The sequence below is a fragment of the Neophocaena asiaeorientalis genome, unplaced genomic scaffold (genome assembly GCF_003031525.2).
Source record: "Neophocaena asiaeorientalis asiaeorientalis breed wild unplaced genomic scaffold, Neophocaena_asiaeorientalis_V1.1 scaffold7, whole genome shotgun sequence".
In the NCBI taxonomy this organism is placed as follows: Eukaryota; Metazoa; Chordata; class Mammalia; order Artiodactyla; family Phocoenidae; genus Neophocaena; species Neophocaena asiaeorientalis.
Genome location: NW_020185337.1, coordinates 19325898 through 19338996, shown reverse-complemented (window position 1 = coordinate 19338996; position 13099 = coordinate 19325898). Strand labels below are relative to the sequence as shown.

The 13099-nt window shown below is 41.3% G+C and overlaps 1 protein-coding gene across 1 annotated transcript in view; it reads right to left on the bottom strand.

Annotated features, from left to right (window-relative positions):
• Window positions 1-9972: 9972 nt before the first annotated feature.
• Window positions 9973-13099, bottom strand: part of GPRIN3 (GPRIN family member 3) — a 64753-nt gene continuing 61626 nt past the window's right edge. Inside the window, exon 2 of the mRNA XM_024736126.1 lies at window positions 9973-12960. Within this exon, the coding sequence (XP_024591894.1) occupies window positions 10510-12846 (2337 nt within the window). The 5' untranslated portion in view covers window positions 12847-12960 and the 3' untranslated portion in view covers window positions 9973-10509. The remainder of the gene's footprint in view (window positions 12961-13099) is intronic.

Sequence of the window (13099 nt, the reverse complement as noted above, 5' to 3'; positions counted from 1 at the left end):
ATATACAGTACCTCCCAGGGTTGAGATATATGTAGAAGTGCCCAACAGAACACTCAGCCCTTGGCCATTCCTCTTTGTACTGACTTCAGGCAAAAAGAACACAGATAATAAGCAAATACTTTCCAACATTTTAAGAAGTCTTATCTTGCTTCGAAACACCTAGAATATCGTCGACAATGACATTCTGCTTAGTTTTTTTTTTTTTTTCTCTTTGAATGACAGGCCAAGTTTCCTGTGCAGTTTGATTGAGAGGTGTCAAGTGGGAATGAAAAAAAAAAGGCGTAGGAAAATACGCTCTCTTGGAAGCTAATACTACTACCACCAGAAATCTCTGAGCGCTTGCGGCTTTCATCCTGATAATACGAATTTCTACTATGTTAGTCCTGCATGATATATTTAGAAAAACCGGCTGTAGGACATTAAGATAATTCAAAGGGTCTAAAGAATTTAGAACTCTGTAATTTAGCCCACTGACAGTCTAGAACGGTGTGGAGGAAAATCAAACAATGTTGGTATTCATGAGTTCATTAAGAATATACGCTAGACTGAAAGCGATCCTATATGGTTTACAAAAGGCACATGCTTCACAAGAAATAAGAGGTATTTTGAGTTCACAATCAGTCCAGTGAAACTGGATTATGCTAAGGCTGTTCTTGTGTTTACTACTTAACGTTAAAGATGTGGGTGAGTGAGAACAGTTGGCTGGAAATGGCACCTAATGATAGGAATGCCTGCTGGTGGGACATAAACAGCTAGAGGCGTAAGACAAACCATCTCAGCTCCCCTGAGGACCCTTGCGTCATCTGACATCTCCGCGAATAGCATTTATATCTTTGGAAATGCACAAAGTTGAATTTGCCAAAATGAATGTCTAAGTAGGCAAGAGTTAGGTAATGGCAGCTTCAGGAGATTGCTTTAGGGTGAAATGGTGTGTATCTATCCGTATAGAGTTGTTGGAGGGAGAGCACGGCCCTTGGAAGTTTGGAAACAGTCACTGTTTAAAGTTCATGGAAAATTCACTAAATCATTTTTTGAGATTTGGGGTTAATAAATTTTATATCTATACAGCTGTCCAGTTCTTCAGTGAATTGAACACAGATTCAAGGAGGCAAAAGGGGATCTAAATATATTATTAGTTTTATTAATGATTAATCTGGATTGGAGGCCATGGCTAGGTTTTCTGTCTCCTTCTAGGAACCTAAACTGCAGGATCCAGATTTATTTACCCAGGAGTGGGCAGAAAAGCTGAAATCACACAGCGTCACACCTGGGCAGAGCCATGGGCATCACACCTGGGCGGCCATGGGCAGAGGCATGAGACAATATAAGCCTGCATATACGTTTCCACGCCTCCAGAGGAGTAGATGTACCCTGTAACACCCCCACCCCCCACCCCCGTGTTTCCATGGATGTCAACCTCTCATCACCTCTCACGGAGCAAAAGCAAAAGTTCATACGTGCACACACACACAAACACACACACGCACACCACCGTGCCATTGAGAGCAGGGAAAACCACTGCCTCTGATGACCTGCAGGCACCGTTGATTCCATAGGAATTCTATTTTAATCAACGGAATAAACCCTTTCATTGTAAATCCTTTCAGCTCCACTGCAGATACCTAGCAGAAGTGTGTCACACTGAAAATCAACCGATTCTAAACATCTAGGGCTAAGAGAACAGTTTTGACAGCAGTGGCAGAAACAATAACAACAGAAAACAAAGACTGTAACTTTTTATCTATATTACCTTTATTATGGAAAGTAAAATGCAAAAAAATCATATTTGACATTTTTTTCGAGGGTAAAACTAAGTCATCACTTGAATTTCATTCATTCATCTATTCAAAAATCAAACCCAAAATGAGGGTGGATGTGTAGGTAATTCCAAAATCTTCATCTATCATAACATTCCAACTTTTCTAGCAAATGAAATTTTATTGGTAGGTCAATTTCCTTCTGGAGATGGGGGCTTTCTTAAATAAACAATTTAACGACCTTTGTATATCAACATCATGAAAAGACATAACTTTAGATTCTAATATTGATACATTCATAAATGGAATTTCATTTTAAATATTACCGTTTCTTCAGTGATTTAACATCACACTACAGTTTTGGTCTTTCTCTTTTGAGTATTTACACATATAAATGATTCTTATATTGACAGCTATAATTTTTCCGGTTGGCACTTAAATTAATACCTATCTTCCAAACTAATTACATAAATTCATCTTTTAAGCAACAGTAGATATTGACATCAAGATTTCATGTATGCTGCTCTTATAAAGAAGGTTTTTAGTAGTTAAAAAACACAGCTAAAAAAAAAATAAATAAAAAAAAAATAAAAAAAAAAAACACAGCTAGCTATAGTTGTAAATGCAGTGCTCTTATGGTTGTTAACTTTTTTTAAAATCTAAGATATAAAGATGGCACATTCAGTCTTTAAAATATGAATATGTATTAAATGGTATTATTAACTTTCTACTGAGAAGTGGTTATATTTGCACTTTGCCACACAGAATTTTCTATTAATGGGCAATTCTGGTATTTCTATTCATAACTTCAAGCTAATATCCAGCCAACATAATCTTTAGTGTCAAGGGATCAGGGTCAAATCGTATTAGGTTTTAGGAACCAGATCAGACTTTTTGATGTCTAGTAGAGTACTTCCTTTTCAAAGAAATGAGAGAAACTAAAACAACATCGATTCACTGATTGGAATTATGATAAATTGACAAACGTCATCCAGTGCTGGCCTTTGCTGGCTAATGACTCATATTGTTATCCAGTCCATACAGTATCACCTGTTGTCAATAATAGTAATTTATTTGAGTCCATCTTAGGGAAATCCTAATTGTTAGTATCCTGTTATTCTACAAGCATCATCTATAATTTTAAAAAATAAAATTTTTACTCTATGACTTCTCTTTGGCGTTGCTAAACGTTGTTTTGCTGATCTCAAGAGAATAATGCCTGCAATCATGCTTCACTTCGATTACACACTCTTTTGAAATCTAGGGATACCTCTCTAAAATGTAGGGCTTTTGTCAGCCTGTGCAAATAAACATACTAATGCACAAATGAAGTCTGTGAAACGTAATTGGTTTTCCCTGGTGTTTGACATTTCCACATATAAAATTAGGTGCTTAAAGAACAGCATTCAATCTTTGAAGCTGCTCAAGTACCTGTCTGTGCCTCAGTAAGATACCAACTAGATTTTCGTGACTCAGTGGGTCTGGGCTTTCCTAAGCGCCAAAAATGCTACCAGGGAGTAACACCATTTAATGGGGAGCATCTGATCTGATATTAATATATGTAAAACAGAACAGTCATGAAAAGGTGCAGTTTTCAATTAGTTGTTTTAATTCGTGATTGATTTAAATATACCAGTATGAATAAAATGCATTTATGTGCATATATATGTGGGTAAGCTATTTACGGTTGTTACGTATACATTTTTATGTGTAGAAAATGAAAATACACATTGATTAGCCCTTTTGAGGCTTGTGAACAACTGTCTCTTCTTCCTGCTTTCCTGCACTGCTTTGAAGATTTAGATAATTCATACAAGGTATGTACACAATCACACCCATAGTATGTACATGCTGATCACACACTTGACACAGAGAAGATGTGTGAGCCATGTAAATCAACCCGGTGGTCAAAGAACTGACCTTACCTGTGACTAATGGTGGGGAATTAGCCCTGGCGTATTTAGTAACATGCCAATGAACTGATGACTACGTTCAACCTTTGTGATAATTATGTTATCTACTCTCGGAGAGGATTAAAAGAAAAAAACAACAGCCATTTCTGACCTTCAAAAATGAAAGGACAGATTCTGTTACTTAACACACACCCACACCCACACCCACACACACTTTTGTTGGTTTTATTCACTGTCAGCCGTGTGCCTACCTAATGACAGAGCTTGGCCTTAAAATGGGATACAGTATGTTATTGTTTTCTACACATAAAAATAGAAAACCAACGACTTAGAGACTGTACACACTCACAGAATGTACTGACGTACCACCAGCTACAGTGGAATAATGCACAACACAGTCCAGCAGAGATACATACATTTAGAGATGTAGTAGTAATTGTTAGTATATTTCCTTCTTGAGTTTTCAGGCCCTGTTGACCTTTCTCGACCTCAGGCAAAGGTATTTCCAGATGCCCTTAAACACAAGAATTCGTCTTTCCTCCCCTGTAGGGACTGAGGTATGATTGCAATACTGCAATCTCCTGATCTACCAACATCATCTTAAGACATGACAGAGAGCATTATGGAAAATAATTTACTCGAAGCTGTGGTTAAAATAAATGCCAAGAAGTCTAAACTGAAATCATTAAGAGACACTGATAAACATGGGTAAGCCCCCTTTGCTCATTTCATAGTTGGCTCTGTTACATAACACAAAAGCAATATGAACCAGAAAAAAAAAAAAAGTTTAACTGCTCAGAAGTTTTCAGAGGAACAAAGGGTAACGCTAGCAGTAATGTTAAAAATCAAGCTATCATTTTCACCCTGAAGTAAGACGATGACCTACCCACATCTTAAGAGACTGAGAAAGAAGTTAGCATTCCTCCCACATTTAATTCTCCTCAACACACTTAAGTCACCAGCGTATCTCTCGTCATAATTATCTCCATGCCGGTTGATCATCAGTATCTTTTCCTGAAGTGTAAAATATGTGATCTTTATTCCAGCCAATCGATTTTGAGCTTGAACCCAAAAGGATACTTGATGAAGAATTAGTATTTAGAAACGCCCATCTGGAACATCATTTTCTGTAAGGCATTATTTCAGGCCCCTTTTGTTATAAGTACTCTCATTTTAGTTATTTTGCATTTGAGAACGCTTTTTTTTTTTTTTTTTTTCATAGCTAAGGCTGGTAATCCTCTAGGCAGAGTTAACTGAATTCCTTTCCTACAGGCTAGTGTCCAGGAAGAGTAATTACCAGACATTTAACCCTCCATTTCAACCAAGTTTCAGGTTGGAGCTGTCTTGAGTTTTAAGCTAGCAAGATTCTTGGTGATTCCTTCGGTCTTGGCTAGTGTTAAGACAGAGCTGTTAACCATAAAATCTAACGCTCACGAGTGCTGTACCTCTTTATGGAGCTCCTAAACGAGTTTTTCCGGCAAGAAAGCAGACATTATGCCTTTTCTTATGTTACCCTGTGGGTTGCGGTCAGTCTTAATGGAGCAAACTATAGTGCGCCCATGATAGATGCACTTGCTGGTATAACTGCCTCTTTTTGGCACATCATTACTTGGCTTTAATTTCATTATCAACAGTCTTTATTCTCATGATGAGTAACTGAGATATCTGGGTCTTAAAAAAAAACACACCAAACTTGGGAATAACATCTTGTTGCCCCATTCTGGCCTCCACAGTCATTTCACCAAGGCCTGCTGTTATTTCAATGTCCTTTGTAATTATCACCTCGATTTACCTAATAGCCAACAGTAATTTTTCAGGGTTTGTTGTTGTTGTTTTCAATCTACACATATATACAGATGTATTGGATTTGCTTTGAGAGAGGTTAATTGGTTGTGGCTAGTGAGTAGTTTAGCTGGTGAATGTTCACAGTTAAGAGCAGCTGTAATGAACTCTGGCAGATGTCACTGATTGCGAGACAGAATTTTTCCACCTCCATCCAACTTCATTTATGTCCTTGGCTATTGCAAATCAAGTTTATTTCTGTAGCCAAGGAGAATTTGTTTTTTCCAAGCATAGGATAAAGTTTAAGGAAATCTGTTTCAGTCTTTACTAGACTATTTTCTTTTCCCTTTTGCAAAAATGTCTAAAATTTTGTAGACATCGTTAAGCCCATGTGTCTGCACAGATGACATTTATAATTACTCAGCCGGTTGCAGAATTTCATTAAGAAGGATATAGTTACAAAGATGGACAGGAGATTCGGCATATCACCTGTTATTTGCTAGGTGGCAGCAGCTGACCCACCTGTGGAGAGATTCAACCAAAGGGGCCATACATGGAATCAAAGAACATTGCTAACAGAAAACAAAATGCTCAGGTATGAATATGAAATAGCAAACACTGAGGCAGACGTGGGCAATACTTCTGATTCACGGTGTAGACAAAACAGGGGTAGAGACGAGCCGGTCAGCTCAGTTATCCAAGATGCTGCTGAGTTCATTGTATTACTATCACAAAGGGAAGTTCACAGGCTTCATTTCTCAAATACCACTTAGGACAAAGCTGGAGAGAGTAAACAGCGCCATCTCCATGGCAGCATTGTAGACGATTAGTAAGTCAGACAGGTAGAGGCCTACACAAGGCTACAAGTGCCCAATTATCAGTAAAAACACATATATGCAAATCTTACCCTAATGTATTGTTTTTCTTTATACTGATTCTTAAAAAGTAGACACGGGATGTGGTAAATTATGTGGTACTAGAAATGGACACATTTTTTAACACTTGCACAACATGTAGGAGGAAGAGAAGACAATTTCTCACATTTTGGCAGCAAAACGGTAACGAAGTGGATACAACAGAACCAAACAATTTACATTAACGGCATACTCATATATGTCCTCTGTAAACAAATTTTAAAGTCACATCGTATTCTAGTCTTCACATGGTATATATACAGGTATTCCCCGAATGATAGGAACTCCTAGAGATGAGAGGAAGAACATTAGAATAAGCTAGGAACTATAAAACCTTAATACTCTGAAATGCAACCCAAAGCTGTTTTCCTCTTCTGCTGTCTACTTCCAGATAAGCTCTTATTAAGAATTTGGTTCCAAAATTCAACCTCTAGGTATATGTTACACATGCATATTCGGTCCAATTTACTTCAATTATGATATCTAACCTATAACATGGAAAACAATGGTATCCAAAATAATAAATATTAGACAATTCTATAGATTAAATGTCATCAAAAATCAAATTGTAGTCAATATAGCTGACTTGTCAAGGTAGGAAAACACAGTAATAATTTTTATAAGTATTTTTATAAATTTTGGATGCAAACAAAAAGTTTCTGGTTAACTTTGATCTAACAAAATGTTTAACTTATACCACTGATCCAAAACACAAAGCTTAATTAGTATTTTACTGTATATAAAGTAGTTGGTCTGTGGCATCACGGGTAATAATCCAGAAAGACATAATTAGAAAAGTACTGAAGATACATAGATATGACAGTTGAAGGGATCACATTTTTCGTATAGTCATAAAGATAGAAAAATCAATATTTAAATTCTAATATTCACTGGGTAAGCATCTTCACATTTTAAACATTTAGATGTTCGAACTCATCTCTCTTTTGCTACTGGTTTAAAAAATATCTTATACTTATTTACTTAATAAAATATCTCCTCCATTTATATCAAGAACTAAAATGCATTAAAAAGGACCAAAACATAACTAAAAGAAATTAAGGAGAAAAACAGCTTTTAACCCAATGTGTGTCATGCAGGTAAGCAAAAGAAGAGCAAGTTCAAAGAGTGTGCCATGAAAATTATTTTGAAACTTCATTTGTTGAATGAAACTAAGGAACCACAGATGATGTCCTGAATGTGTACGCTGTGTCACAGATGCAAGTGAAAGAACATTTTCAAATCAAGGTTTTGTCCTGAGGGTCCTTAGGGGATCATAATGAGGAAACACTGCCGTCTTAAAGGGGCTCCTGTTCACTGCAAGAGCTACTTCTGTGACTTGTTTGTCAAAGCTGTTCCTTCTATAAGATTCAGTTAAGCGAGAAGAAAGCTTTTATAACATTTTGTGACAGTCTTTAGAGCGTGGTAAAGATCGAAAGTAAAAAATTAAAGGTTAAGAAGTCAAGGTTAGTTTCAGTCCCAAAGAAAACCAGCTAAAGTGACTCCATCACACATTAAGCTTTCATTTGAGGGGCGTAACTACAACACCGAATTCAGTTTTAATTTATTGAATTTTCTTAATTTATTTGTAATGTGTGGCCAATGCCTACAAGTCTCTTCAGCCTCTGTTTCCTTTTACTATTTATATAAATCATGTGGTTACTCCAAACTCATGAAAACAAATATTACTACCAGATGCTGAATTCTTCCTTTTCTCCTCCCATTTTAATGCAGGAAACAGCCTGTTCCAGCCAGTTCAGAGCAGAGGGTGACCTGGGGCCCGCCCATCTGGAATGGGTACTGCTGACAGCTGCCACTGTGTACAGAAGGTGTTCTCCGTGTGTACACAGCACGTGTGAGGGAGACAGCCAGTGAGGGAGACAGGAGGGAGGTTACATACTGGCAAAGGCGTCTTCTACAGAAGTGACATGAACACTACGACACATGGGTATTTAAGGCCCAAAGAGAGAGTTTTAGACTCAATTCGTTAATAATAATTTGACTGCTAATTTGATGGTAATTTCTACTTTAGATAGCCTTTTTACTAGAGGCCAATTGGTAAGAAACTGAAACATGTGCTTTATTAAAAAATTCATTGTAAGTTTCAAGTCTAACAACTCTAATGGCCGTTCTCCAGCTCTGAGAATGCTGTGACTGGTCTACTTATACAGGCTTCATCGACAGTCCAATGGCTTTGAAAGCAATCAATGGCTATTTACTAATTTAGGTTATGTCCAGCGTAGCTTGTGGTGTTAAAGCTTACGTATGAGATCCACGCACCCCCATATACTCAGAATCTTCAAAAGAGAATTAAAAAAAAAAAAGCCAAAACAGAAACTGTGCATTTACTGCACAAATGGCATTTATGAATCTCTGGAGAGAGAATACTGCTCATCAAGGGCAGTGCGTTTAGAGAAGGCAGCCAATGCCCCTCCAACCTCTAACAGTGATTTTCTAAAAGCAAGGTGGAAACCAGCAACCTCCCTGCAAGTCCAGGAGGGGAAGCCTTTCAAGGACCCGCGCTCACTCCCCTCTTCCTCACTACCCTGACTCAAGCCACTATTGGTCACCCCAGCCCAGTGCCCTGCACAGCACTCATGGGCCCCAGGGACACGCTCCCCTTATGGAGACAGGAGAGGGCTCAGCTCAAACAGGTGCCTGTGTTCTCAAGGACCAAGCCCACCCAAAGCTCAAAGCATGTTTTTGTAAAGGCGGCTTCTTTTATTGGGTTTGAAGGATGAGATATGATGGTATTTCTCTTAAAATCAAGAGGCTTGCAGAGGTTACCTTTTTACCACAGATTAGACGTAAGTAATTAGACGATATTAGTCTACATACAAAAACAGTAAGCGAGCTCATTTCTATTTGACTACATTTTCTATGAGAAGCTGCTGAACCAAATCAAAACAAAACAAAAAAATGCATCCCGTTTACAGGAGTTTCAGTTAAACCTGTTGTTTTTGTTACTCAAGAGGCTTTCTTTTTTTCAACACAGAAAAAAGTGTTTGGTAATTGGCTATTTATAATTCCTTACCAGAACCATAACTTTCTCAGTAGAATGTCATCGGAGAACACCCGAACAACATACAATTTAGCATTATCAATAATTTGAGGACTCTCTTCAAGAATTCAGTCGCACGTACTTCCTCTAGGGTAAGGAAATATGAATTTAATCTAGTTACAATCACAGAGATGACCCTTTCCTTCAGTGCAGGAAAATGTGTATATATAAATTCATGTTTTATGTGGGCAGTATTCATAGTCAAATGCTGTGCTAATTTTTTTCCTAATATGACTTTCTTACGTTTATTAACGGGTATAACAAGGTTCATCAAAAGGGTTATCTGCAGATGTTTACAAATATTACTTCATATTTGGCACTTTATGCATTTAAATGCTTTTATTTAATATCTTCTGGCCGAGGAATGAGTCAAATTTGTTCCTTTTTTTTTTTTTTTTTTTTTTTTGCGGTACGCGGGCCTCTCACTGTTGTGGCCTCTCCCGTGGTGGAGCACAGGCTCCGGACGCGCAGGCTCAGTGGCCATGGCTCACGGGCCTAGCCGCTCCGCGGCATGTGGGATCTTCCCGGACCGGGGCACGAACCCGTGTCCCCTGCATCGGCAGGCGGACTCTCAACTACTGCGCCACCAGGGAAGCCCTGTTTCCATTTTTTACATGGTATTTCTCATCACCTACTTGAATTTTGTGTGGTATCAGCATTCTTATTGCAATGGACTAGAAAGTATAACCGTGTTTTCGCTAAGAGTGTTTTTGCTATTTCTAATATAAAGCAGGGATTTTAATGGAAATACCACAGTGTGATAATTTGAATGAGTAATACAAAATGACACGGGTAATGATCATGTTATTCTATAAGCAACATCAGTAAAAAACCCACTGAGTGTTATTTCCTCTTAGTTAAGGTCCTAAGCCTTCGGTGAAGCTTGCTACTTTTCTTTCTTTCAAACTGAAATGATGTATTATTTATGGACCCCCAATCCAAGGATGCCACAATCTTTAATAGCAGTTTCCTCAAGTTAATGCTTTCTCTTCCTGGTCTCTCAGAAAACACTAAGCTTTGACATAGACAGAGGGCTATCTATGAAGACCGTAAAAGCATACAAGGGCTCCCGTACATGTTCCTTTTCAATCTAATACAGACGAAGGAGCAGGACGAATGCAGCAGTTGGGCCGTCGGAAGTTCTGCAACAGGGACTGGAAAACACTGGGCTGCCTGCCTTTGAGCTTCTTATTTGAAGAAGTATCTGAGGAGATGGATCTCCGGCTCTGGCTGCTTTGAGATTTGATTAATTTCTCGTGTTCCCTGATTTGTCGTTGTAAATGGTTCTGGATGGCGACGCCCAGCGACTCCGGGTCCAGGGAAGCGCCGTACACCTCCCAGGTCATGCCCTGCTCGTCCCACACCACGTCGCGGACTCGCTTGGACTGTTTCAACTGCAGCTTGGCGTCAGCACCCAGGTGCTTTTTCTTCTCTCCCGGAGTGAGTCCCACCTGGGCGGCAGCTGCCGTCACGTTTAACTTCTGCTCCTTGAGGAACTCGCTGACCCGGCTGGCCCGGCGGGGACTGGCTTTGACGGAGCGAGAAGGCGTTCTCTTGCCAGAACCGGGACTGGAGTCCCCCATGGAATCAGACGGCAGGCTTAGGCTGGTGGCCGTCTTGGGCTGTCTATTTTCTTCCACGCCGCCCTCCTGGCTCCTCCTAACTGGGGAGGGTGTAGGACTGGCAGCTGATGCGGTGCCTCTACTTTCTTGAGATTTAGGATTGAGCAGTACAGTTTTGGCCTCTGCCCTTGCCCTCGGGTCCAGGATATCGATGCCAGAAGATTCTTGTTCTCTTACTATCTGAGGAGATGCAAGCTTCTTCTCTCTTGCGTCCCCTTGATTGGTGAGATCCAAGTTCCCGGACTGGTCAGCTCTGCTGGCAGGGCCACAAGAGTTGGAGAGTTTCCAGTCTGGGTCCGGTTTGTGGCCATTGGTGGTTTCCGCTGCAAACTCAGATGGCTTCATTTCAAATTTCCCTAATCCGTGACTTGTTTCAGCTTGACATCCTGCACTGATAGAAATCTGGTCACTGAGGCTAGCTTTCAGGGAGGTAGAATTAGTACCCGAAAGCTGTCTAGAGGTGGGCTCTTGCCCCACCTGGGTCATTCCCGCTGACCTCCCATCTTCTTTACATGTAGCCTGAGCATTACTGGATGCCACGTGGATTGATGAGGTTTTAAGGACCTCAGCCGGTAGGCTCGCTGATTTACCTTCCCCCCGGAAAGGTGCAGCTGACCGGATGTGCACCTCTGGCGTGATGCCAAGGCACTGACCCGCCTCCCGGGGGGCTGGGGTGCTTGCAGACAGCTCCAACGTGTGGCTTACGCGGCCACTGCCGCTGCAGACGACACGCAGCTGCTCTTGTTCGAACTGCTCTGGAGCGGGGGTTTCCTTTAAGAACGCAGCGAGAATGCTGGGGCTGGTAGACACCGATCTGCTCTCAACACTGGCCACTGCCTGCACCTCAGCATCTTGCTGAGCCCTGGCGGGAACTTCCTTGATCTCATTTTCAGCTTGGCTGGTCATCGTACTCACTTCTCTGAACCTTGACCCCTGAGGCTGTGCTGGCGGCAGCATCTTCTCTGGATCCGGAGGAAACACGGACCCTTTGCTAGGGAGGTGGGATGATTGAGGTGCCACCGAAGTCACGGCCTGGGGGTCTGAGGTCGTGGGAGAGGGTGGTCTGTTCTCCGAACATCTAACTTCTCTGGCTGGAGATTCACAGGACCTTGTCTGGGAATCGCAAACGGCTTGCTGCCTTTCCCCTTCAGGTCCACCTACAGGAGCGGAGGCAGGACTGAGTGCCTCGGCTGCTCTATCTGCAGGTTGCACCATTCCCTGGATCGTTTCTTGAGAAGGAAAATAAGGGGGCACCTGATCTTTGCCACGGACCCCTCCCAGCGGACAACTTGACTTCTCAGCTTGCTCTCCGTCTGCAGTTCTCTGTGATTTCACCAGGGTGTCTTCAGGTCCTGATGGGAGGCTGGAGTTGGGCTGGTCCCCTGGGATGGCCGGGTGGGTGTGCTGATTGGCTGGTATGGTGAATGCTACGTGTATCAGATCCTTTCCTGCCGCAGAACACGGGGCTGGCGCTGCGGGCTCCCTGCTCCCTGGCAGCTGGGTATTGCCAGGAGAGTTGAACGTGGGAGATGCTTTCCCCACCTCATTGACAATGCCAGCAGATGACATGGCTGGCTGCACGGCCTCATCCTCACTGGCCTGCATCAGGGCCTCAGCAGCTGTCCTGGGACTGAGGTCTGGCTCTGCAGGAGTGCCAGAAAGGCCATTGGTGTTCCTACCCAGGACGGCTGGTTGAGGCTGAGGTGAAGCAGCCTGAACCTCTCCCAGGTCCTCTTCTTTTCCAGAAGCTGCAATCAGGGAAGTTTTAGCCGATCTCAGAGGGTCAGGTACAGTCCCCATGGAATTTCTCTTTGGGAAAATCTCAGAGCTCTCCCCTGAGCAGCGCTCCCACTGGGAAGCAGTCGTAGCTCACAGTGAAGCTGCAATCAGAGATGATTCCTCTGAAGGACCAATCTGTGAATCAAGGAAACAGTACCATTAATACAGTACAGTATTTGCAGATTGAAACTACACCAAATTGTCACTTGTATGAGATCTCATAAGCCCATGAAAACTTCTCTTCCCATATCTCTCTTTTTTTTTTTTTTTTTTT